The 23,106-nt window shown below is 51.7% G+C and overlaps 2 protein-coding genes and 1 long non-coding RNA gene across 10 annotated transcripts; 2 read left to right on the top strand and 1 right to left on the bottom strand.

Annotated features, from left to right (window-relative positions):
- Positions 1-7: 7 nt before the first annotated feature.
- Positions 8-12,982, top strand: SMARCD1 (SWI/SNF related BAF chromatin remodeling complex subunit D1). Of its 7 annotated transcripts, XR_012017353.1 has the most exons (15): positions 10-208; positions 829-1,016; positions 1,330-1,372; positions 1,463-1,585; positions 2,058-2,180; positions 3,221-3,337; positions 4,582-4,683; positions 4,986-5,147; positions 5,242-5,339; positions 7,444-7,579; positions 9,566-9,688; positions 11,031-11,132; positions 11,259-11,452; positions 11,813-11,891; positions 12,397-12,982. XR_012017353.1 is itself a non-coding variant. In XM_072797969.1 (13 exons), the coding sequence occupies exons 1-13, from the start codon at positions 32-34 to the stop codon at positions 11,310-11,312; spliced, it is 1,548 nt and encodes a 515-aa protein (XP_072654070.1). In that variant the 5' UTR covers positions 8-31; the 3' UTR covers positions 11,313-12,982. The 7 variants fall into 7 exon arrangements, 4 of the variants coding, with proteins under 4 accessions (XP_072654070.1, XP_072654073.1, XP_072654071.1 ...); XR_012017352.1 differs by having other exon boundaries at positions 11,813-12,982; XR_012017351.1 differs by having other exon boundaries at positions 11,259-11,891.
- On the bottom strand, positions 10,614-19,770 carry LOC140617114 (uncharacterized). Its single transcript, XR_012017355.1, has 2 exons — positions 19,306-19,770; positions 10,614-11,254 (listed from the first exon to the last, which is right to left on the bottom strand). It is a non-coding gene; the product is annotated as an uncharacterized lncRNA (long non-coding RNA).
- Positions 15,332-23,022, top strand: GPD1 (glycerol-3-phosphate dehydrogenase 1). Of its 2 annotated transcripts, XM_072797977.1 has the most exons (10): positions 15,357-15,475; positions 15,913-16,102; positions 16,581-16,758; positions 17,548-17,688; positions 18,308-18,446; positions 18,689-18,801; positions 19,404-19,637; positions 19,856-19,962; positions 20,293-20,374; positions 21,159-21,811. In XM_072797977.1, exons 2-9 carry the CDS (start codon positions 16,062-16,064, stop codon positions 20,324-20,326), a joined length of 987 nt encoding a protein of 328 aa, XP_072654078.1. In that variant the 5' UTR covers positions 15,357-15,475; positions 15,913-16,061; the 3' UTR covers positions 20,327-20,374; positions 21,159-21,811. The 2 variants fall into 2 exon arrangements, with proteins under 2 accessions (XP_072654077.1, XP_072654078.1); XM_072797976.1 differs by lacking the exon at positions 20,293-20,374 and having other exon boundaries at positions 15,332-15,475; positions 21,159-23,022.
- The last annotated feature ends 84 nt before the right edge of the window (positions 23,023-23,106 follow it).

Genomic DNA, 23,106 nt, shown 5'->3' with positions numbered 1-23,106 from the left:
TTGTGCAGCTGCAGCAGCGGCTCCGGGGAAGATGGCGGCCCGGGCGGGCTTCCAGTCTGTGGCTCCGAGCGGCGGCGCCGGAGCCTCCGGAGGGGCGGGCGCGGCCGCTGCCCTGGGTCCGGGCGGGACTCCGGGGCCTCCCGTGCGGATGGGCCCGGCGCCGGGTCAAGGGCTGTACCGCTCCCCGATGCCCGGAGCGGCCTATCCGGTGAGCGGGGCAGGAGGAGGGGCGCGCGGGCCGGGGGCGGGGCCGAGCGGGGGCCTGGGAGTGACAGGGGTGGCGGAGAAGTGGGAGGGCCTCCGGCGGGAGGGCTTCGGGCCCGGAGTCGGGGTGAGGGGAGGCGGTTAGCATCCCCACCTGCCCCCGGGAGCATTGTTCCCGCTGGGGAGTCGGGGTGCGGACACCGCGCGGATGAAGCGGGGCGAGCGGGGGCACGTGAGAACTGGAGGGGGCAGAGCGCCGGGCAGCTCCGGTGCCCGGGGGAGCGCGGGTGTAGCTAGCAAACGGAGGCCGGCTTCCGCGGGGAGGAGAGCTGGCGGTACCAGCCGAGCAGAAGTGGGACTCGGGGAGGACCCCGAGTGTCGGATACCAGAGAGGCTGGGGAGCGTTTGGGTGTCGTCGGGCTCTCGCTTAGCCTTGGGGCTGTAGCCCCTGGAGGACAGGAAGCTCCAGTTGTTCGGGTTTCAGAGACAGAGGGGCGCCCCCCCCACTGCGCCCCCCCCCCCGCCGCCCCCAGCCTCGTTCATTCAGCGGACTCCGGCACCTCCCACTTGTCGGTGGGGTTAGTGGGGAAGCCATGACATCTCTGGGTCCTCTCCTCTCCGTAGAGACCAGGCATGCTGCCAGGCAGCCGAATGACACCTCAGGGACCTTCCATGGGACCCCCTGGCTATGGGGGGAACCCTTCAGTCCGACCTGGCCTGGCCCAGTCAGGGATGGACCAGTCCCGCAAGAGACCTGCACCTCAGCAGATACAGCAGGTCCAGCAGCAGGCGGTCCAAAATCGAAACCACAAGTAAGCTGACCCTGGGGCGAGGGAGTGAGGGAGGGAGGGAAGGAAGGAGGGGGGAAGCCAGCCCTTGAGGACACAGGTGATGGGAGAGCCTGAACCCAGAGGTGGTGATGCTGCGTCAGCAGATGGGTGCTCATTCTTCAGAATGCTTCAGAATGCATGGGTAGGGGGTGGGGGTGGGCGTGGGCAGAGTGCCTTGGATTTGAGAGGCGCTTTGCAGTCCCTTCATTTTCCTATAAATGGAGGTGCTGACCAGTCTGTCTTCATGTTCTGGCTAGTTCCATCCCAACCTGATAACAGTATTTATTCCAAACAGTGCAAAGAAAAAGAAGATGGCTGACAAAATTCTACCTCAAAGGGTGAGTCCAGGGTCTTCCTGAGGAGGTGCTGCGTTTGAAAATAGGAGCGGTCAGCTCTAGACCCCAGTGATACCTTTTTTTGTTCCTAAGATTCGTGAACTGGTACCAGAATCCCAGGCCTATATGGATCTCTTGGCTTTTGAAAGGAAGCTGGACCAGACTATCATGAGGAAACGGCTAGATATCCAGGAGGCCTTGAAACGTCCCATTAAGGTAATGCAGGAGAGTGCTAGGCAGAGAGCCAAAGGAGAGGACTCGGGAACCTTCAGTAGGCTTAGGATGAGAAATCAAAGGCACAGCACAGCTCTCCTTGGCATTTAAATTACGTCTCCCTTCCGCCTACGAACCTAGGAACTGAGAATTACATTAGAATCCAACAGCCAGGGGGGAGGGGCCCTTGCTGTCTCTTGCACCAGAAATCTGCCCTGTCCCTGTTGTGGCCATAACTGTTCTGGCACCTTGGGAACCCGGCATCTTGCATGACTCTTGTCAGTTTGGCATCCTAGTGTATGTACTTGCACTCGGGCCAGTATTCTTCTAGATGGAATCTCTGTCCACCCACCCCAGGGACTGGATAGATAGTAAGCCAGTCTGTTAGGAGTAATTTGCGGGTTTGGGGGAGATTCTTGTCTTCAGTATCAAACCACTGAAGCCCCATCATCAATCCTGTTTCTGCCTTCCTCAGCAAAAACGGAAGCTGCGAATTTTCATTTCTAACACTTTCAACCCGGCTAAGTCAGATGCCGAGGATGGGGAAGGGACGGTGGCTTCCTGGGAGCTTCGGGTAGAAGGACGGCTCCTGGAGGATGTGAGTTCAAAGCCCACTGTGGTTGCCGTCTAGGGCGGGAGCTGCTGGGAGCAAGCGGTGTTGTCTTGTTGGCAGGAATCCTGACTGGTGCTCACAGCTCCTGTTGAGAACAGCAGGGAGAGGATCACTGTGTTCCCTGCACTAAAAGACAATGGTTCTTTGTGTCTCGCTCCCACAGCCTGGCCCTCGCTGTGGTATCATATCGAGAACCTTATTGTTCCAGGACTTGATTTGTTGTTTACCTTCCTCCTGATGGTGCTGGCCATTGGACTTAGCATCTGCAGGTTATTCAGCTTTTGGGTTTTGTTTCTTTAAAATCAAGTGAGTTTGCACTTAGCACTGGAAGACCTACTTTTCTCTCTGAGTCCTGGAGGTCCTCGATTCCCACTGTAGTATCTCCACCTTCGCAACTTTCGTTGGAGACTTCTCACAGTGGCAGTGGGATAGTTTTCTGTGCTTCATGGGGAACATCAGCTGACAGGTGGCAGCCCCCAAAACTTCCTACCCCAGAAGTTCACCTTTCATTCCCTTACATTCTCTATTTTTAGCTTTTCATAAGCAAGCTAATTTGGATGCATTTTTGCAGGAGAACTGGGGCTCTGTGTCAGAGCTTCCTTCTCTATATAGGTCCAGTCCATCTGCTGGTGGTGTCATTCCATCCAAATAAAGCTGTTTTTGTTCTGGCTGCTTATTGCCTGTGATTCATTTCCCCTCTAGAGTCAGATTTTTCTCTGTTCAGACTCGCTTTGTTACAGGCAGCAGTTTGGCTTAACTTGCCTCATTTCCCTAAGGGAAATGAGGTGGGTAAGTCAGTGACCCTGTACGTGTTATTGGCTGCTTCTTCAGGGTTCTCTGGCTACCTTGATTGGTTTAATACCCACAGGCACCTATCTTACCATCTCCTGAGAGAGATTCTGCAGACATTTTTGAGGGTTTTTTTTTTTCCCCCATTGCTATTGTGGGTTCCTTTTTAATGAGACTTTATCTTTAGAAATTCTTTCTGGTCTTTTCTAATGTGACCTTTCCTCTCTCTCCTCTAGTCAGCCTTGTCCAAATATGATGCCACCAAACAAAAGAGGAAATTCTCTTCCTTTTTTAAGTCCTTGGTGATCGAACTGGACAAAGACCTGTATGGGCCAGACAACCATCTGGTAGAAGTGAGTAGTTCCATCCTGTAGGCTTTGACTCCATGACTGGAGGATGGTGGACTTGGGAGCCAAACTTTAATGCTTAGGGAGAGGGGGAGGTATAAAGGGTTTCCCCTGGATACAGTACTATTGTCGCAGTTTGCACGTTGACCTCCAGGTGGCACTAGGTGTTTAGTTCTGCTACTGTTTGAACCCAAGAGCTCTTGCAGTCTGACTTGCCCCACCTTTTTAATGTTATTTTCCTGGTTGCTGCCCTAAGGGAAATTCTGATGGAGGCCTCTTATACATTCCAGGTCATCTCTGCATCTTACTTATTAATAATGGTGAGATGTAGTTACCCACACCCTCCTCATACTTCTTCCTGATAGCAGGTGCTGTAATGGGGGTGGGGGCGTTAACTAATAGGTTTCTTTCTGGTCCTTACGAAGTTACCTCTATAGATAGATCTGGGACTTCCTTTTGGTTCCTGTTCTGTGTAGATTCACATCCCACATCATCAGAAATCCTTTGTTGTAAAGCCTGGTTACACAGTGTTCTTTGGGGTACAGTCAAAACAGAATGAGACAGTCCAGCTCTCTGAGTGAACTTAACCTGCTCCTTTCTTTGCCAGTGTAGCCGCAATCCCTTAACCTCAACTACTAAGAGACATGGGAAGGTCTTTACCACCTAATAAGGGAAGTAAGTCATAGAATCGATAGAAATTTATAAATATATTTAATTTGATTTTATAGCAGTAGAGTATAGTGGCTAAGAACTTGGGCTTAGAATCAGACACGCCAGAGCTCACAAGTCACAGCGCCACCACTTAGTGCCACCACTTAGTAGTTGTTTGACCTTTGGCAAGTTACTCCACTCTTCTAAGCATTAGCTTGCTCACCTATAAAATAGGTTTAATTGTGTCTTAATGTGGATGTTGTGGGAATTAGATAAGATGATCCCAGCAAAATGTCTTAGAATACTCTTGAACATAGTAAGTATTCAAGAAACTATAGCCACATTATTTTACTGTGCACATATGTGTTATCCATTTAGGCTAATTTAAATGTGATTCAAAACAGAATCAAAGGTTAAATCTGTTTATGTACAGACAGTATTCCCAGAGCTTTATGTGATGTTTAGAAATGTCTCATGCTATTGCTCTTTTCCAATAGCCTCAGTAATCAAAGTTGAATATTCAGTCATTACAGACGCTCTTCCCTCCCACCCCAGCTCTTCCTCTGGGAGAGCACCCCCTGACATCTTCCTCTCTGTAGTGGCACAGGACCGCCACTACCCAGGAGACGGATGGCTTCCAGGTGAAACGGCCAGGAGATGTGAATGTACGGTGTACTGTCCTCCTGATGCTAGACTACCAGGTATTCTGTGGTGATGTCTGGGGACCCTGTTGCTTTCACAGCCATCTCCCATCAGCAGCCTGCCTGATAATTTAAAGGTTTATGTCTAGTTGTGGGTAGTTTGTCACCATATGATAAACTCCCCAAAAAGAAGGAAAGGGTCTTAATCATCTCTGAGTTTTTTCTAGTGTTTTTTGGCCCTAGAGAAAACACTACGTTAATGCTTGTTGAATGGCTTGAATGCATGGCCACGCTAAAGCACCCCAAAATACATATAGACCTAGCTCCCTAGCTTCATCCCTCTACTCTTTGGTTCTCTGCAGCCTCCCCAGTTTAAATTAGACCCTCGTCTGGCTCGGCTCCTGGGCATCCACACCCAGACCCGTCCAGTGATCATCCAAGCACTGTGGCAATATATTAAGACACATAAGCTCCAGGACCCTCATGAGCGGGAGTTTGTCATCTGTGACAAGTACCTCCAGCAGGTAAGAAAAGGGCCCATTCTTTTGCCAGAGTCCAGTGGAGCTCTAGTTGTGCTCAAAATGCCAACTTCTTAGCTACCTTTCCTCTTTCACACAGATCTTTGAGTCTCAACGTATGAAGTTTTCAGAGATCCCTCAGCGGCTCCATGCCTTGCTTATGCCACCAGAGCCCATCATCATTAATCATGTCATCAGGTGAGCATGTATAGGAGAGGCAGCAGTGTGATGGAGTGGGCTGGTACCAACTTTGACAATCCAGTTGTCAAATTTCCAGGAAGCAGGTTGTCAAATAGCAATTATTTAAATTATTCAAATCTATAGTTTAGTTAAAAAGAGGATAACCTATACCCAAAAAACTCATTACTTCTTGATTATTTTATTGGATCTTACTGGTATTTATATTTTTGAGGTTTCTGTTTTTCTTTTTCTTTTTTTTTTTTTTAAGATTTTATTTATTTATTCATGAGAGACACACAGAGAGAGGCAGAGACACAGGCAGAGAGAGAAGCAGGCTCCATGCAGGGAGCCTGATGTGGAACTCAATCCCGGGACTCCGGGATCATGCCCTGAGCCAAAGACAGACGCTCAACCACTGAACCACCCAGACGTCCCAGGTTTTGAGGTTTCTTATGTCTGTTGTGTTTGTATAGTGGAAATATTAGCCCATTTCCCCTGCTATCCAAAAGTAGAGCGTTCCTATGAAAGCTTTCCTTATTTTTTTTTTTATTTTTATTTTTTTTGTGAAAGCTTTTCTAAGCTGAAATGGCATAAAGCAAGAAAACAGGAATGCCTGAGTTTCTCAGTTAAGTGTCTGCCTTCGGCTTAGGTCATGATCTCAGGGTCCTGGGATCAAGCCCCACATCACTCTCTGCTCAGCGAGGAGTCAGTTTCTCCCTCTCCCTCTGTGCTCTCTCGCGCACACTCTCTCAAATAAATAAATAAAAACTTAAAAAAAAAAAAGGCAAAGTGATTACCATTAATTTAAATGGAAAATTTTTTTAATGTCTCAGACGCCCAAAATGACCTCTTTTGCACAAGATAAACAGAAATAAAGTCCACATGCTCACAGACACAAATCAAAGCTGTGGTGGCTTGCTGCTGAGATGCTGACTCTAGATCTCCCAGAGAGGGAGCTTGGGGGCACCACTTGCTGTTTGGGGTGCGCACTGCCTCTGTGATACTGCTGCAGCACAAATCCTGAATGCTAGTGTTGCTTCTTGCGGGTTCTCATAAACCTGAAAATCCTTGGAAAAACTAATGTAAGTCTTTCGGAAAAGCAAAGCAGCATAATGTGAACTTTAAAGAAGCAGGGGGGAAAAATAAATAAATAAAGAAGCAGGGGATACTTGTGTTAGGATGTGTTACTGCACATTTCATCCCAGCTCCTTGATCAGTAAAACAACTTTGGCAGCTTGTAATCAACCAGGTTGGGAATATCTAAACCACAGAAATCCACAAATGCTGCAAATTGGCTTTTTTTCCCTCCCCTTTTGGAGAATCGGTTGCTAGACATTTACCAACTCATTGTGGATGGGCTACCATCTCCTCTGTGGTTGGTAAAACATTCTAACCTGAGGCTCAACAATTCCATTATCCTTTCCCACTTTTTTGTTCAGAAGATGTCCTTCAAGATTTAGTTGGGACACTCCATCCCACTAGATATGGGGTGAGGGAATGCCTTTCCTCCTCCTCAGAGCAGCAGGTGGTTTGGCTGTAGTCTCTTTGCAGCCTTTCCCTTACTCCATGTTAATTCTGATAAAGGCTTTCCTTTCTTTATATCCTGAACTGTCACTCAGCCAATAGTAACTCCTACAATTTATATGTTGGATCATTAGAAGCTGATCTCTCTTGTATTCTTGTGCTAAAGTTAAGCCTTTTGTGTAGTGTGTGTTTTATTTGAATTTATTTTCAGGGTCAATTTTGTTTAATAGGGAGAAAGATATATAAGATACTACAGTAGTAGTTTCTTTTGGGGTGGGAGAAACTTCCTTTTCACTGAATATCTTTTGTACCATTTGAATTTTTACCATTGATTTTTTTTTTAAAAAAACAACAGCTTTATTGGGGTTTATATACAATAGGTCATACACTCTTGAAGTATAGTTTGAGACTGTCAAACATGACACCATGTAGCTACCATCACAAGGAAGGTATGGGAAATTTCAGTTATGTGCAAAAGTTCTCTTATGTGTTTTTGCTCTCAACCTCTTACCCTCATTCTCAGGCCTTCTTCTGGATCTTGTGTAAATTGGTCTTAAGGGACAAGCCCTTTACTAGTCCCCTTTGGTTTCCTCCCCAGTGTTGACCCAAATGATCAGAAAAAGACTGCTTGTTATGACATCGATGTGGAAGTGGATGATACTTTGAAGACTCAGATGAATTCTTTCCTGCTATCTACCGCCAGCCAGCAGGAGATTGCTACTCTAGACAACAAGGTAGGGGGCCCCAGTCCTGGGTACCTTGGGTGCCACCAGCCCTCTGCCACAGCTTCTAGGCTATCTTTTGATTCTTAGCACTCATTCAGAATGTATTAACACCTAATCTATGCCAGGCACTGTGCTTGGTGCCAGTTGGAGCTGGCTGTTATGATTCTGCTATAGCTTTTAATAGCTTTGAGCCTGTTTCTGAACTATGAAATAGACACTATCATTTTTTTTTTAAAGATTTTATTTATTCATGAGAGACACAGAAAAGGAGAGAGAGAGGCACAGGCAGAGGGAGAAGCAGGCTCCATGCAGGGAGCCTGACGTGGGACTTGATCCCGGGTCTCTAGGATCAGGCCCTGGGCTGAAGGCGGCGCTAAACCGCTGAGCCACCCAGGCTGCCCGACAGTATCATTTTTTTAATAAGATTGTCATGAGGATTAAATGAGACAATGTACATAAAGACGACACAGTGTTTGGCAAGTGAAAACAAATGGTAACTGCTGCTGCTACTGTTATTTTCCTCGATAGACATTGTCCATGAAGGTAAAGCTAGAAACCATTCTGAGGAACACAAAGGAGCACAGGGACGCTTTCCTGGATCAGTTGATACCCCAACTAAATCTTGAAGGACAAAGTGAGAGTTAATGAAAGGGGAGAAAGGATAGTGCCTAGGGGTGTGGGAGGCAGAGGACATTCAGAAAGAGGGAACAGGGTAGGTAAAGGTCCCAAAATGAGAGTGAGCCTGGCATGTTCAAGAAATACAAGCTGTCTAGTGTGCTAGATATATCTTAGGGTGCTAGGAATGGGAAGTTTGGGGGAAGGAAATTGGATAGGGAAGCAGGAGTCTAATTCTAAAGAAGCTTTAGAAGGGAAACTGGTTTATTTATACTTTGTCCCAAAGACTGGAGGTAGCGATGCTCTTTGCATTTAGAATGACCACTGGCAGGAAGGCAGAGAGCAAGTTGTAAGAGAGGCAGATCTGGAGACAGGAAGGCCACTGAGGAGTCAGTGCAGTAACGCCTGTGACATGGTTTGGAGGGCCTGAACTTGGGGTACTGACAATAAGGATGAAAAGAAGTGGACAGATCTCAGAGGTGTCAAGATTTGGACCTGCAGAGATTTGGATACTCTTCATATGGGGTCAGTGGAGTGTGGCTTGAGGGAGGAGAAGGCATTATGACTCCCACGGTTTTCGCTTGGATGCATAGTAGTGTTCATTCAGATTGGCAACCGGAGAACAGAAGTGAATATTGGGGGAAAGGTAGTGAATTTTGTTTCAGAGTTTCATGTGTCTTGAATTATCAAGCAGCTAGAGTGGTTGGAGTTTAGAAAGTGGACTCTGATCTGCAGACTGAGGACTCGTGAACCCATCAGTGGTAATGGAAGATGTGCCAGTGAAGGAAGTTGCCAGGAAGAGTATGGATGATGAGAGAAGGGCAGGGACAAACCCCCCTGGGCCATGGCTTTTGAGACAGCTGCCTGTACCACCGCTCCTACCTCAGAATGTTTTTGCGCTTATTTGTGCTGTGGATTAAGTATTCACCATGTGGCTTCACCTGTAGTGGACATTGTAGGGATCAGAAGGAAAACTTCCCTCCCATGGGGCGTGTGACACAGTGCACACAGCTGCTGAAAGAATGCCGTGTGCTGGAGCAGTTGAGGCTCTGGGCAGCACTCTGGGCCTAGGTTGGGAGTGGCTGGCACATGGAAATGCAGACACCATCTGCCATTTATTTTATTTTTATTTTATTTTTATTTTTAAAGATTTAATTTATTCATGAGAGACACAGAGAGAGAGAGGCAGAGACATAGGCAGAGGGAGAAGCAGGCTCTGTGCAGGGAGCCCGATGTGGGACTCCATCCCGGGACTCCAGGATCACGCCCTGAGCTGAAGGTGGCGCTAAACCGCTGAGCCACTCGGGCTGCCCCCGTCTGCCATTTAAGGTCGCATTTCCCAGTTTGAAATGTTATTAAGCTTCCTTCTTTTCCTTTCAGATCCATGAGACAATAGAAACTATCAATCAGCTGAAGACCCAGCGGGAGTTCATGCTGAGCTTTGCCCGAGACCCTCAGGGTTTCATCAATGATTGGCTTCAGTCCCAGTGCCGGGACCTCAAGGTAAAGAACCCAGGAAAGGTGCGAAGGGACTTAGATCAGTGAGGCACACATCTGCTTTATTTTTGTAGCATCTGGTAGAAGAGCCAGAGGGGAGGTGAAGGACCAGATTTTCTTTAGCATGTTCTCGGGTCCGTTTTACAACCAAGTAGGGAAATGGAGGTGGAACCATCGAGTGTTCATCTAGTACGTACTATGAGGTGTCACTGGTGTACCGTATCGGAGGGGATGCAGAGTGGAAAACTGGATCTCTGCTTTCAAAGCAGCTTGCGTTCTGTTTGGAGAAACTAGGCTCATAGGATTAATGCATTTATTTATTTATTTAAAATGTGAAGATCTAATTGGTTTTATTCAATGATTCATGAACTGGGCAGCATCCCTTCTAGTAAATAGGCATTCTGAGGACTTGCACAGAATGGAAAGTTTTGATAGCAAGGAGGTTACTAGCAAAAAATAAAGGATTGTTTCAGACCAGGTTATTTTCTTTTAGAGGGAAGGGAACCGACTGATACAATTTAAAAAGTTGTAAAGCAAAAAAAAAAAAAAAAAAAAAAAAGTTGTAAAGTATGTAAGACATTATCGGAACTCACCACTACCAAAGACATAATTCAAAGACGGAGATGGGTGAGGCTGGAATAGCCGGGGAACGCTCCATGGCAAATTTCGGATTTGCGGTAATCCTCAGAGAGGAGAGCACCATAAGCTCAGGCAAGGAGGTGGGAGTGAGTACCGAAAGAGTGAAACGTGCCCTCAGTTTTCTCCTGTCCTGTGGTGACTGTAATTACGGAGGCTGAGCAGAGGAACACAGGACAAGGGGTGCCAGAAAGGATCCCAGAAGAGAGCAATGACTCATTAATAGCAGGGGGTGACTTTGGTCGTTGTGTTAGTAGTTTGCGAGGGCTGCCGTAGTAAAGTACCACGAACTGAGTGCCTTAACAAGAGAAATTTATTTTTATCTGGAGGCTGGAAGTCTGAAGTCAGGGTGTTGGGAGGGAGAATGTGTTTCCAGGCCCCTCTCCCAGCTTGCGATAGCCTCAGGCATTCCTTGGTTTGCAGATGGTGTTCTCCAGGTGTCTTCACATCATCTTCCCTCTGTGCATGTCTGTCTCTGTGTCCAAGTTCCCCCTTTTTATAAGGACACCAGTCCTGTTGGATTAGGCCCACCCTAATGACCTCATCTTAACTTGATCATCTGCAGAGACCCTATTTCCAAATAAGGTCACATTCACAGGTACTGGGGGGTTAGGATTTTGTCGTCTTTTGGGGGGATACAATTCATCCATAACAGGTATGAAGGAGGGAAACAAGTCCTTCTCCTCTTTCTCCCCCCTTCCCTGTCCCCCAGACCATGACCGATGTGGTGGGTAACCCAGAGGAAGAACGCCGAGCTGAGTTTTACTTCCAGCCTTGGGCTCAGGAGGCCGTGTGCCGATACTTCTACTCCAAGGTAGGTGCCTGGGTGTGGGAAATAGACAAAAAGGCAGGGATCTGAACCCCTGATGGATGTCAGTAGTATGAGGTGCCAGCTTCTGGCTTGTCTCATCTTCTGCTCCCTCCACTGTTTTCTCTCTAGGTGCAGCAGAGACGACAAGAATTAGAGCAAGCCCTGGGAATCCGAAATACATAGGGCCTCTCCCACAGTGCTGAGCTGGCTCCATCGATTCTTATTTGGGCCCTGTGCTACCTGCCTCATAGCACCTGCCTTGGCCTTGCTTGGGGCCTCCCAGGGGATGCTGTTGGTTCAAGGACAACATCAGAAAGAAGAGGGTCTCACATTTCTGTCTCATAAGACACCTGTCACCCTCTTCTCCCACCCCATCCCTTCCTGTCCCCCAGCTTCCCTTTGCCCCACAAAGTTCCCATGTGCCTCTACCCTCCCCTGGTCTACATAGGACCTCTAGGTAGCGTTAGAGAGAGAACCTGTAGTGGTAACCAGTGCATTGAATGGATTGGGCCTAAGGCCAGGTGGTCTTCAAGGGGACCAGCTACACTGATCCTGCCCTTCAGAGACCCAGGAGTTGGGAGCTTTAGTCCCTTCTCTGAGACTCAGGCCTGGGGGCACTCTATAAGCTAGTTGATCTTGGCTCTCTGGATAACAGAATCCAATTTCCTTCCTTCCCTCCACAGGTTTGGAGCACACTCTCCCTTTACTTCTTGCCCTCTAGCACTAAAGGAACCCCGGTTCTTGGGCCCCACTGAGCCCCAGGTCAGTCCGCAGCCCTCTGGATTGGCCTGCTGTCTCAGTGCTTCTCTTACTCCCTCGTAGGGGGTCCACATCAGTATTGGAGTTTGTTCTTTAACTGTTGCTCCCTCCCAGCACACTCCCTGTAGCTGCTCTTTTTAGGCTCCCCTGCTATCTATCTGTCCTAACGCAGGGCATTTGGGTGGGGGAATCTTGCCTTTCCCTGTCAGAGCCCCAGGGATCTAACCTGGGGTATTGTCATTGCCAGCAGAGGCTATTCCTTCCTGCTGTTGCTTGGAGGTGTGACTCATTTATTCACTCCACCCTGCCCCCCCACCCCCACCCCTTCGTGGAGAAACAGGCCTGAAATCAAACGGGTAAAAGCCCTGGGCCATCCCTGTCTTCCTGTCCCTTGTCTGCCCAGTTGACACCCACTGGTGACTTCTAGGGCACTGAGGAGTGAAAGCGCCTAGGGCTGGCGAATAGCTCTGAGTTGGGTTTGTGACTCTTCCCTCTCCCTGCCTCACAGGATTGTGACTCCCCAGCCCCTGCCCTCAAAGCTTCAGACCCCTCAGGTAGCAGCAGGACCTTGTGATCTTGGCCCCTTGGAACTGAGATGGTTTTGCATCTTTCCAGGAGAGCCTCAGATTCTTCTTCCAGGTTGTATCACCCCAAGTTAGCATACCCCAGGCTCGCAGACTCAACATAGCAGGGTGGGAGACAGCTGGGCACAGAGGGGGACTCCGTTCAGCCTGGGCTCTAAACCCACAGAACTGACAAAGCCCCTGCTTCCCCACCCCCTCCTCAGGCTCCTGCGAGCACATCCTCCAGCCCCATAACCCTGCCTGTTCCACACCGGGGACAGAATTTTCTCTCCATCTTCCCCTTCTGACCATTGTCCCATCCCTCCCTTAAGAGGTTCTCCCCACAGACACTGGACAACCTCTGTCCTTGGGGCTGGAACCAGGAGAAGGAAGTTCAGCACTCCTACATAGTGTCCCTGTTGAAGATAACTTTTTATTAACGGAATTATTATGTTTTTTTCATGGACCAAAATTTTTTTTGTACTGTCCCCTTATCGATGTCACCCAGTTTTAATAAAAGAATCTTCTGAAGGATGGGTCCCCCTACCTACTGAGGGAGAGCTTTTCCCCGAGCTCTTTCTCCAATACCATTAGCCACACTCATGGTGTTTGTTCATTTTATTTAACAAATATTGACTGAGCACCTGCTGTGTGCCAGCTGCGGTACTAGGCACTAGGGATACGGTGGAAAACGAGGTTTCTGCGCTGTGGACCTCAGGTTCTCCAGAGCTTGCTCTGTCAGCCCGCTGGCTGAGCAGGCTGGTCTGAGCAGGCTGGGTACTGGTTGGGATCATTGGGCTTCCTCCGTGGATCTGAGAGTCCCGCCCCGGGCTCTAGGTAGGGAGGTACTACCAAGGCCGTGCCACTGCCATCTTATCTTCTCCCCGTGGTGTGCGCAGGCGCCGTAGGCTTGCTGATCCTGAGCCACCTTGGGGGCAGGTCCTCTTGGGCCCCTATCCAGCCAGGTCCTAGCTGAGGACCTCTGTGTGCCTCTGCCTGCTGTTCCCTTAAGGCTCCACTCTAGGGCCCTAGTGAGATTTCAGTTCTTCCGAGCAGCATGGGAGGGCTGTGCTGTCCAAGTACAGCCTGGGGCCCCTCGGCAGGGCTGGGAAGACTGCTCAGGATTGAGCTCCCCTTAGCACAAGCGGGACATTCTGCAGTCGCCATCATAATATGCTTGCCTCTCGCCTGGTGGCTCCTACTTGCCTCCTTGGCACCACTATCTAGCTTAGTTCTACCCAAGAAGTGGGTTTAGAATGTAGGATGAGTGCGGCCACATTCCCAAATTGTGAAAAAAATTATCCTTTGTCTTCGTGAATGGGAACGCCCAAGTACTGCCTGCACGCGGTCAGACCCGCCAAGGTTGCAGCTTGTTCCCAATTTGGAACTTGGGGGTTTATCTGACTTAGGATGGGAAAACAAGAACGTGTGGGGTGATAACTTGGAGTGGAAAAAATTGATGTCAAGGACATTGAAATGGCATCTGTTTTCACCCAGGCTAATTACATGTGTAATGAATGGCTGATGAACCATTATTAATTTCAAGCAAATAATCTACAGTTCGCTCTTGGGAAAAGAGCTCTAGTGGTAGAGATAACTTCCTGTGACGAGCCCATTCTGAATCTGCACACTCTATTCCTATATAAATGCACAAATTCTTTGTCTCCATACTACTGACAATGATTTTGAGGGCCAAACGGGAGATGGGAGAATTTAGGCAAACACAAGGGGGTTATTTTATGCATAAACCTCCATTCTCTGGGGTTCCCACCACGTGCACCAGGGACAGAAGCATTCTTTCTCTTCCATCACCCATAATCAGTGTTCCCAGCTGGCACTTGGCACTGGTGCCTTTTGTCTCCGTGCCAGTGCGATGATGAGCGATCTGTGGGAGGCCGGCTTTGTAGCAGGTGCGGTTTCACTCCTCAGGGAAACCATCAGCTACCATCTTCACGTATGTTCCCGTGTGGGAACTCCTTGGCCCTGAGAGGGGATACGATGTGCTCCTCCGGGCCAGTCCCTGGAACTTAGAAAAACCTCTTCTCCACAGTCCTGCCCTCAGACCCACTTAGCCTCGCTCAGCGGTTGCACACAGACTCCCCCCTGGCCTAGTGCTCGTGGCTGTCGCCTGCAGGCAGTGGCCCTGAGGGCTGGAAACACCCACTCAGCAGTCTGCCAAGCCAGGAGGTCAGCACGTGAGCAGACAGTGGTGTCTGCCCTCTAGGCCAAGGTGCACAGACAGCTGCAGCCTTAGGGGCATTTGCCCCACTCCAGATCAGCCTAGAAACCAGAGCTGCTGCTCTTCTTTGTCAAACAGATGGCTGTGGGTGATATGGAGTCCGGGGCTGCTCGATGTGTTCTTTCCAATCTCTGTGTCCCAAATCACACCCCTCACTTACTCTCAGTTACAGGATCTGAGACCACAAAGCTCAGCAGAAGTTACAGCTGCCCCAGGTCCTGCCTCCCTTTCCCTTTCGGGCTTGCAAACCAGCCACCACCCTGAGGAAGCCCCTAGTGTGGTAGCTGGGAAACCCGAGAAAGGATCGAGGGAAGCTCAAAGCCCCTCAAGGACAGGGAATCCTTTAGTCACTGTCTTTCCTCTCCTGTCCTTTTCTTCCTTAAGCCCAGAGTCTGCAAGAGCAATGTAAGCCACTGACATCAGAGCTTTTAATTCTGACCTTTCCCACCTTCTCTTTGTAGAAGACAATCAGGTGAGGATCCTTGGAGGTGAGGAGAGAGGCCCAAGGGTGAGTCCCTGAGATGACCTTGTCTCTCTGGGCTCTTGGAGTCTCTTCTTACTCTTGGGCTAGGATACCCCCAAAGCAGACCCTTACCTCTTATGTGGTCTTTTTTTTTTTTTTTTTTTTTTTTTAAGATATTATTATTTATTCATGAGAGACGGAGAGAGTGGCAGGCTCCCCACAGGGGCAACCCCAGGACTCTGGGATCACTCCCTGGGCCAAAGGCTGACGCTCCACCACTGAGCCGCCCAGGCGTCCTTCTTATGTGGTCTTATCTTTAAAGGTGAGCACACACCTACCCACCTCACTCACACACAGCCTGGCAGTAGAGCTAGTGTAGGGCCAGTGACATGTAGTCTTTGTCACTGCTAGAGGACAAACCTGCAGAGTAGATTTTGGGGTCCTAGGAGGCTATGTGGGGTGATTCCTACCTTGGAAAAGAAAGCACTCCTGTATCTGCTAATAGGACTGAAAACAATCTATTCTGGTGCTGGGGGACAGCAGGGAATAAGGGGGGGCCAGTCACTTGCTCCTCATCTGAGCTATTTCTTGGCAGATCTCAAAATGAGACCACTACAGGGAGGGAGGGCTAGGGCCAGGGGAAGAAGCTCACTAGCACCATCAGCTGGCAAACCCAAACGGAAGAGGGGCCTGGCCCCTGGCCCATTCCTGTTCCCCACCTGTCTCTACCCTTTTCTCCCCTTTCCCTGGCTTTGCCAGAGTCCCTGTCTCCCAGGGCACCCGCCTCCCCACCCGCCCCTGGAGGGCGGGACTTGGCTGCACCCACGTGCGGCGGAGTTATATGCTCCTAGTCGGCAGAGGAGCTGGGGCGCGGAGCACTGAGCTGAATCAGTTAGAAAAGTGGCACCATGGCTGGCAAGCGAGTCTGCATTATAGGCTCCGGCAACTGGTAAGTGGCTCAGTCAAGGAGTGTGGGGGCAAGGGGAGGTTTCCCTAAGAACACGGGGCTAGGGAGAGAGGCTTGGTGGGTAGGAAACGCCGTCCAGTTTCTGTTCCACCCCTGCTGTCTTCTGTGCTAGGCACAGGGGCAGGGCAGATGGTGCCCAGACCTCTCGCGTCCTTGCCCACCTGGGCAGCTGCACCTGTTTGCCACAGGAACGGAGCCTCTCCAGTGCTCCCTGCCTGAAAAGCTGCTTTGGGTTGGGGGGTGTGGGTGGGCAGATCAGAAGGCTGGGCCCCTTCTCCAGCTGCAAAGTGTAGGGTGGACGGGGCCACACTTTCACGGCGGTGGGGGGTCACAAGGACGATGGCAAGTAAATCTGGTGGGCTGCTGGGCCATCCCTTAATGCCACCCTGTGCCTCCTCCCCACCACCATTCCTCCCTCACGCCCTGACTCTTCCACTTTCTGTCCTCCCCCTCCCACCAGGGGCTCAGCTATTGCCAAGATTGTGGGTGGCAATGCAGCCCAGCTGTCACACTTTGACCCACGGGTGACCATGTGGGTGTTTGAGGAAGATGTCGGGGGGAGAAAGCTGACAGAGATCATCAACACGCAGCACGAGAATGTCAAATACCTGCCAGGGCACAAGCTGCCCCCCAACGTGGTGAGCCCCAAAACCCTGCAAGGAAGGGAGAGGGAAGTGGAGGGTGCTTCCTCCTGAGAGGGGGCTATTTCAGCCGCTACTTGGACTTGGGAAGCATCCTGGGAGGGCAGCTCTAGGCACAGGGCCCCCCTCTGCACACCCCCCAGACTGCTCTCCTGGCACTTTCTGGGACTGAGGAGAACTTGAACTCCCAGCACCCCCATACACTGAGGGGCTCCCAGGCAGAAAAGAGGGGGAGAGGGCAAGGAAGTTAGTTTCCATGGCAACCAAAGGCTGGGGGTCTGGGAAGCACCTGCCTCAGGTTGTAATCCTGTTACTTATTCACTGACTTGGAGGCTACTCCTTGGACTTAAGGTCCCTGGTCAAAACCGTGTGGCTTGCTCCCAGCCTGGAGAGGACGAGCAGGGACGACAGCAGGAAGGGCTCTCCTTCCTAGCCTGGGAGCCCTGCGAAGCTGCTGGTGGTGATGAAATCGTACCTGGCCTCTTCCTCCTGCCAAGCCCAGGCGTCCTGTGGCCTCCCTCGCTGTCCCACAGCCAAGGGCTAGGCGAGCACTGAGAGGAGGCTCCCAGGAGTCCTCAAGAGCCCCGGGCGGCTGGAGCAAGAGGCACGATGGCGACAGGAGGGAATATGGTGTTTCATTCCGAGTCCAGCCCTCCCAGATTCAGTCTCCCAGCTGCCCTTCCTTCTCCCCCACCAGCCTCACTCCTGAGCTCCTAGATCTCCTGCACAGGCTCCCGGGGGCTGGGGGAAGGCTGTGAGGCCCATGAGCACTGGTCACCCCCACAGGTGGCTGTCCCAGACGTGGTCCAGGCTGCCACGGACGCTGACATCCTGATCTTTGTGGTGCCCCATCAGTTCATCGGCAAGATTTGTGGTCAGCTCAAGGGCCACCTGAAGGCAAATGCCATTGGTGTATCTCTTATTAAGGTGCCAGAAATATCTCCATGTGGATGGGGAGGGTGCAGCTAACTGCTGGGGGTGGGGGCAGGGTCGGGGAAGAGAGGAGAACAGAAAACGGCAGAAGCAGGCCAAGGGTCTTTTAGAGAGAGAGGAGGAGTTGCTTGAGGGAGCCTGAGAATAGGTGCTGGGGCCACTGGGGAGGGCGGTGTGTGGGGGAGTAGTTAAGCGATTGGTTTGGAGGCCAACATCTTGAGGAATTTGGGAGGCATACAAGGGATGCCAAGGGGTATGAGAAGTGGGCTAGTTTGAGGAATGTGAAAGGGAAGCCGGTTTGGGGCAGTGGCTGGGATGGAAGTTGGTTTGGGGTACTTGGTACTTGGTGGGGGGTTGTTTAGGGATGTGGAGGGGATACATGGCCTTGGAGAGGTAGATCAATTGAAGGTATATGGAAGGCGAATCTTTTAATGGATTTGTTTTCACTTGCAATCTACCCTCTTCACAGCAAGCTCTGGATGGGTTGGAATGGGGCAGAGCCTCTGGGGAGGGACCCTGATGAATGGTGAATTTGGAAGGGGCAGGACTTCTGGGGGGGAAGCCCTCAGTTGGGCATAGAGGGCATCTGGCCTGAGCTCCATCCTGTGCCCAGGGGATAGACGAGGGCCCTAAGGGGCTGAAGCTCATCTCTGAAGTGATTGGGGAGCACCTTGGCATCCCCATGAGTGTGCTGATGGGGGCGAACATTGCCAACGAGGTGGCTGATGACAAGTTCTGTGAGACAACCATTGGTGAGAGCCCTATCATCACCTACACACGCGGCGCACCTTGTTACACCCCCTCCACTCTCCCCTCTCCCCCAGTTCGCCCTCTTCTCCCCATTAATCAGGCAAAGGAAGGAGACCCAAGCATCAGAGGTGAGGGAGGACTGGGACCACCCCCAAACCAGGGAAAGGGGTACAGGTCCTGCTTAGGGCAGGTGTGGGAAGAGTCAAGAATCTCCTCTTAAAGCCTTGCCCCCTCCCCACTTTAGGCTGCAAGGACCAGACCCAAGGACAACTTCTGAAAATGCTGATGCAGACGCCCAATTTCCGCATCACAGTTGTAAAAGAGGTGGATACGGTGGAGATCTGTGGGGCCTTAAAGGTGAGAGGGGCGCAGAGGCAGCCATGGGGTATGCTCCGGGCTCTCACTCTTGGGCCCCTTCCCCACCAAGTCCCACACACTGGGACGAAGAATTGCCGCAGTAAGGCCAGGGTCATTCCACCCTGCCAGTTACTCTCAGACATTGGGCCTCCTTCTTCCTTTCTTCCTACAGCTCCTTGTGGGACATCCCTATCCCTGCCTCCAGGGGGCGGTCCGGGGGAAGAGATGTCCTGGGGAGGCACCCAGGCTAATGGGAGATAAGACATCCAGGGCAGCCAGGCAGACTGATGGCTAGAACTCTGGATCTTGGATAGAGCCGACAACATCAGGGATATGGAATGGCATAGTCCTGGCTGGGAGGGCCCCGGGGACAGAAGACTGGTTTTCAGGATGGAATATGGGGCAGGGTTGGGGAACCAGGGAGCACAGGCCGGGTGGGGTACAGCAAATGGGAAAATCACTAGGTGGAAATAGCTGGGGAGCTCACCCACTGACTTCACTTACCCAGTGGTGTGTCACGGCTGAAGGAAGGAGCAGGAGGCAGGTGCCGAGGGGCCTGCAGGAGGGGATCCTTCCTCACCCGTGACCTCCACTCTCCAAAGAATATAGTGGCCGTGGGGGCTGGCTTCTGTGACGGCCTGGGCTTTGGCGACAACACCAAGGCAGCAGTGATCCGACTGGGGCTCATGGAGATGATCGCCTTTGCCAAGCTCTTCTGCAGCGGCCCTGTGTCCTGTGACACCTTCCTGGAGAGCTGCGGTGTTGCTGACCTCATCACTACCTGCTACGGAGGGCGGAACCGAAAGGTGGCCGAGGCCTTCGCCCGCACAGGAAAGGTGGGACCCTGGGAGAATGCAGAAGGAGGGCGGGCCCTATGGGTTCAAGGTAGAAGAACGTGGCTCGAGGCATCTCTTGAGCACAAACAGTAAGACTTGTGAGCATTCCCAGCCCTTCCACCCTCCTAAGGCCTCACCCCCATCTGAACCCCAGACTCCACCTCCCACAGACAACCCTCCTCTCGCATTTCCGTCTACCCGTCCTATTTTCTTCACAGTCCATTGAGCAGCTGGAGAAAGAGATGCTGAATGGCCAGAAGCTGCAGGGGCCCCTGACAGCCCGGGAGCTGCACCAAGTCCTCAAGCACAAGGGCATGGTGGACAAGTAGGTGTCCGCCCCAGCCCCGCCGGGGAAGCGCTCGCTGCCTCAGCTTCTCATCCTCCTCGACCTGTGGGGTGGGTGGGGGGGCACACCTCATGTTTACGGAGACTAGAGCTTGGAGAGTCTGGTCTGTCCGCTGTCCCCCAGCTAGTTCATAGCCTTTGAACCACCTCCGGGTCAGTGTTCTTCATACCACATCGCTTGGACCCTTCCACGTAGCCTCACTTTTGGTCCTTTTCCTCCTGTCCTCTGCTTTGGGGACTGGAGCTCTGGGGCAGCTGAAATAAACTCAACTGACTGTCGCACCTCTCTCTCCATCAACCCCATTCTCAGCCGCTATCCGGAGGCCAACCCCCCTGTACCCTGAATCCTGTCCTGGGTGCTGAGGTGTGAGGAGGACAGTCTCTGTGTCAAGGTGCTCCTTTTCAGGGAGCACAAAGCGGGGGGGGGGGGTGGTCAGAGCAGAGCTCTGTTGGTCTGGAAAGAATCCAAGAATAAGAGAGTATGAAACAGGCTCAGAAGATCAGCTCATGGCTGGTCAGGGGAGAGCCTCCAGGTAAAGGAAGCAGGCTGTGCAAGGGGATGGGAGGAAGGAAATGCATTTATTGAGCCCTTTACATTAATACATAATCACTTTATTGCTTTGTTGTATTGGTCCCAATTTACAGTTGATACTGAGGCTTTATTTATTTATTTTTAAAGATTTTATTCATTCACTAATGAGAGACAGAGAGAAAGAGAGAGAGAGAGGGAGAGAGAGAGAGAGAGGCAGAGACACAGGCAGAGGGAGAAGCAGGCTCCATGCAGGGAGCCCGACGTGGGACTCGATCCTGGGACTCCGGGACCACGCCCTGGGCCAAAGGCAGACACTCAACTGCTGAGCCACCCAGGCACCCCGATACTGAGGCTTTAGAGTGGTTAAGTGACTTGCTCATCTAGAACAAAAAGATCATGCCAGGGAATCATGCAGGCAAGTTTAATAGAACAGGGAGGAGGGCAATTAAAAAACAACCTGACCCTGAACCCAGGACTAGGGAGTTCAGATTCTCAGCAATTAGAAATTCAGAGCCAGCACCTGCCTGGGCTCAAATGTGGGAAAGTAGGGAGTGGAGGGTTAGGAGGTGGCTGGGGAGTGGGTGGGGGTGAGGGTGTCGGGGTATACTAGAAGGCTGAGCTGGGTCTTTCCTTCCCCTTTCTAGGTTTCCTCTGTTCATGGCTGTGTACAAGATATGCTATGAGAGCCAGCCTGTGGGTGAATTCATCCATTGCTTGCAGAATCATCCAGAACATTTGTGAGCAGGCCTGGGGCCCAGGCCAGGCAGCTTCTCTACTCCAGCAAGGCTGGGGGTACCTGGCCCCCAGAATCTCTGGGACCCTAAATGGAACTGCTTCTTCTCATGGAGGACAGGAGGCTGTGGGGTGCAACTACCTACTGGGGGATCCCAAACCATCAAGCAGCCTCTAGCCTCTTGCCACCACATCTCACCAGAAATGGAGTTGCCTTGTCCCTCTCCGGAAGTGGGCTTTTCTCTTTGTCTTCTGGGATGGGTAGTGTCAAGCCCCAGTACCGCGTGCTCTGGGTGTGTGTGCGGCGGGGAGGGTGGAGGTGTCGGGAGGCAAGAGCTACCCACTGCTGCCTCACACAGACCAGGAGTCCCATCCCCAAGCTCAGTTAAATGGCTAAAGAAGTACCTCAGCCACAAGAGGAATGAGGCAAGGGCTGCCAAGGGAGGGGTCTGGGCTTCTGGGCTGCACAGGCCTCAGGGACCCCTCTGCTCTGACCTCTGCCAGGCCCCACACCGCATCAATGGATCTCAGTGTTTGTTAACAAAATACAAAGCTCTCAACCCCCTCCCCGAACCCCCCCCCCCCACCAGGCTGCCCTGGCACCAGAGTTGCTGCCATGCTGGCATCTCTGGCCCTAGGACTTGTCATTCTCCCCAGGGACTTCCTAGTTCTTGCCAGCTCCTCCCCACCATGCCTGACCTTTCTAGGCCTTCCCTCGCCCTGCTGGCCAGCACCCTCTTTGGAGATCAGGCCCCTAATCTGCTGACAGCTACACCATTTCAGAGCAGGCTCGGATCACTCGGCTCCCTATGACCTCTGTGTGTGTCCTGCCGCTCTTCTCTGAAGCTCTGGTTGGGGGAGGTGTCAGCTGGGTCCCTCCTGCTTCTGTCTGCCCAAGGACATCCTGGGCTTCACCCATTTCCTCCCTGAAGCCCTGTGCCTATTTCTCAGCTGCCCCCAGAGCAGCCAGGGCAGCTAACCAGCACCTGCAGCAGGAGGCCAGGGGGCCAGAGAGTGGCCCAGAGGCTGATGGGGAACTGTGAGCAGGGCAGGGGGAGCAGGTGCATGTTGATGGCCCCTGACATTACAAGGCCAGCTCTTCTTTGTCACTGGAAGGCTTTCTCACGAGATATTGACTACATCAGCACCTCAGGAGCTGGGAGACTCAAGGAGAAAAAAATTAAAGCCCACCCTACCCGCTGTGGTGAGGGAAGAGCAGGAAAGGGGAGAAGGGAATGTGTTCTGAACTGGCCTTGTTCCAGGATGGGTTGGCAGGCAGGGAATGTCACAGGTCAGCAGTCCGGGCCCTAGCTACAAATAGGCCCTGTGGGCCTGCCAGGCTCCAGCCACGTTCAGCAGGGGCTCTCAGCTTCCTATGTGGCAGCACCTGGCACACTGTGGCTCTGGCAGCGTCATGTTAATCCTCGCCTACTCCCTGCCAAGTCCGGGAGGCCCGCTCCTCTCAGCCCAAGACCTGGAGGATTCACTGTTTCACCAGCGAAGGGCAGAGCTGCCTGGACCGGGCTGCAGGAGGGGGGCACAGCCACCCCAGCTTTGGCTGGGCCCAGGCTGGGGCACTGCCTGACTCCAGGGCGGCCCCCCCAGGAGGTCAAGGTCGGGGCAGGGAGGCAGCTCTTCTCAACCTCGGCTGCAGCTGTGACCTTGATAAGATAATCCGACACCTCTGCCTACTTCTGTTCACTCCGCGGTTAACAATCTGAAGCCTTCCATTCAAGTCTACCACCTGTCTGCTCAATAAATCGCGTTTTTCCCAGAGCGGAGTTGGGGCAGTGCCTATGCTGTGGTAAATCACTGCATGTGTTTCCAGGCATGTCACGGGGGGAAAAAACAAAACAAAAC

The sequence above is a fragment of the Canis lupus genome, chromosome 25 (genome assembly GCF_048164855.1).
Source record: "Canis lupus baileyi chromosome 25, mCanLup2.hap1, whole genome shotgun sequence".
Classification (NCBI taxonomy): domain Eukaryota; kingdom Metazoa; phylum Chordata; class Mammalia; order Carnivora; family Canidae; genus Canis; species Canis lupus.
Note: the sequence above shows the minus strand (reverse complement) of the source record. Positions and strands in the feature narration are given on the sequence as shown.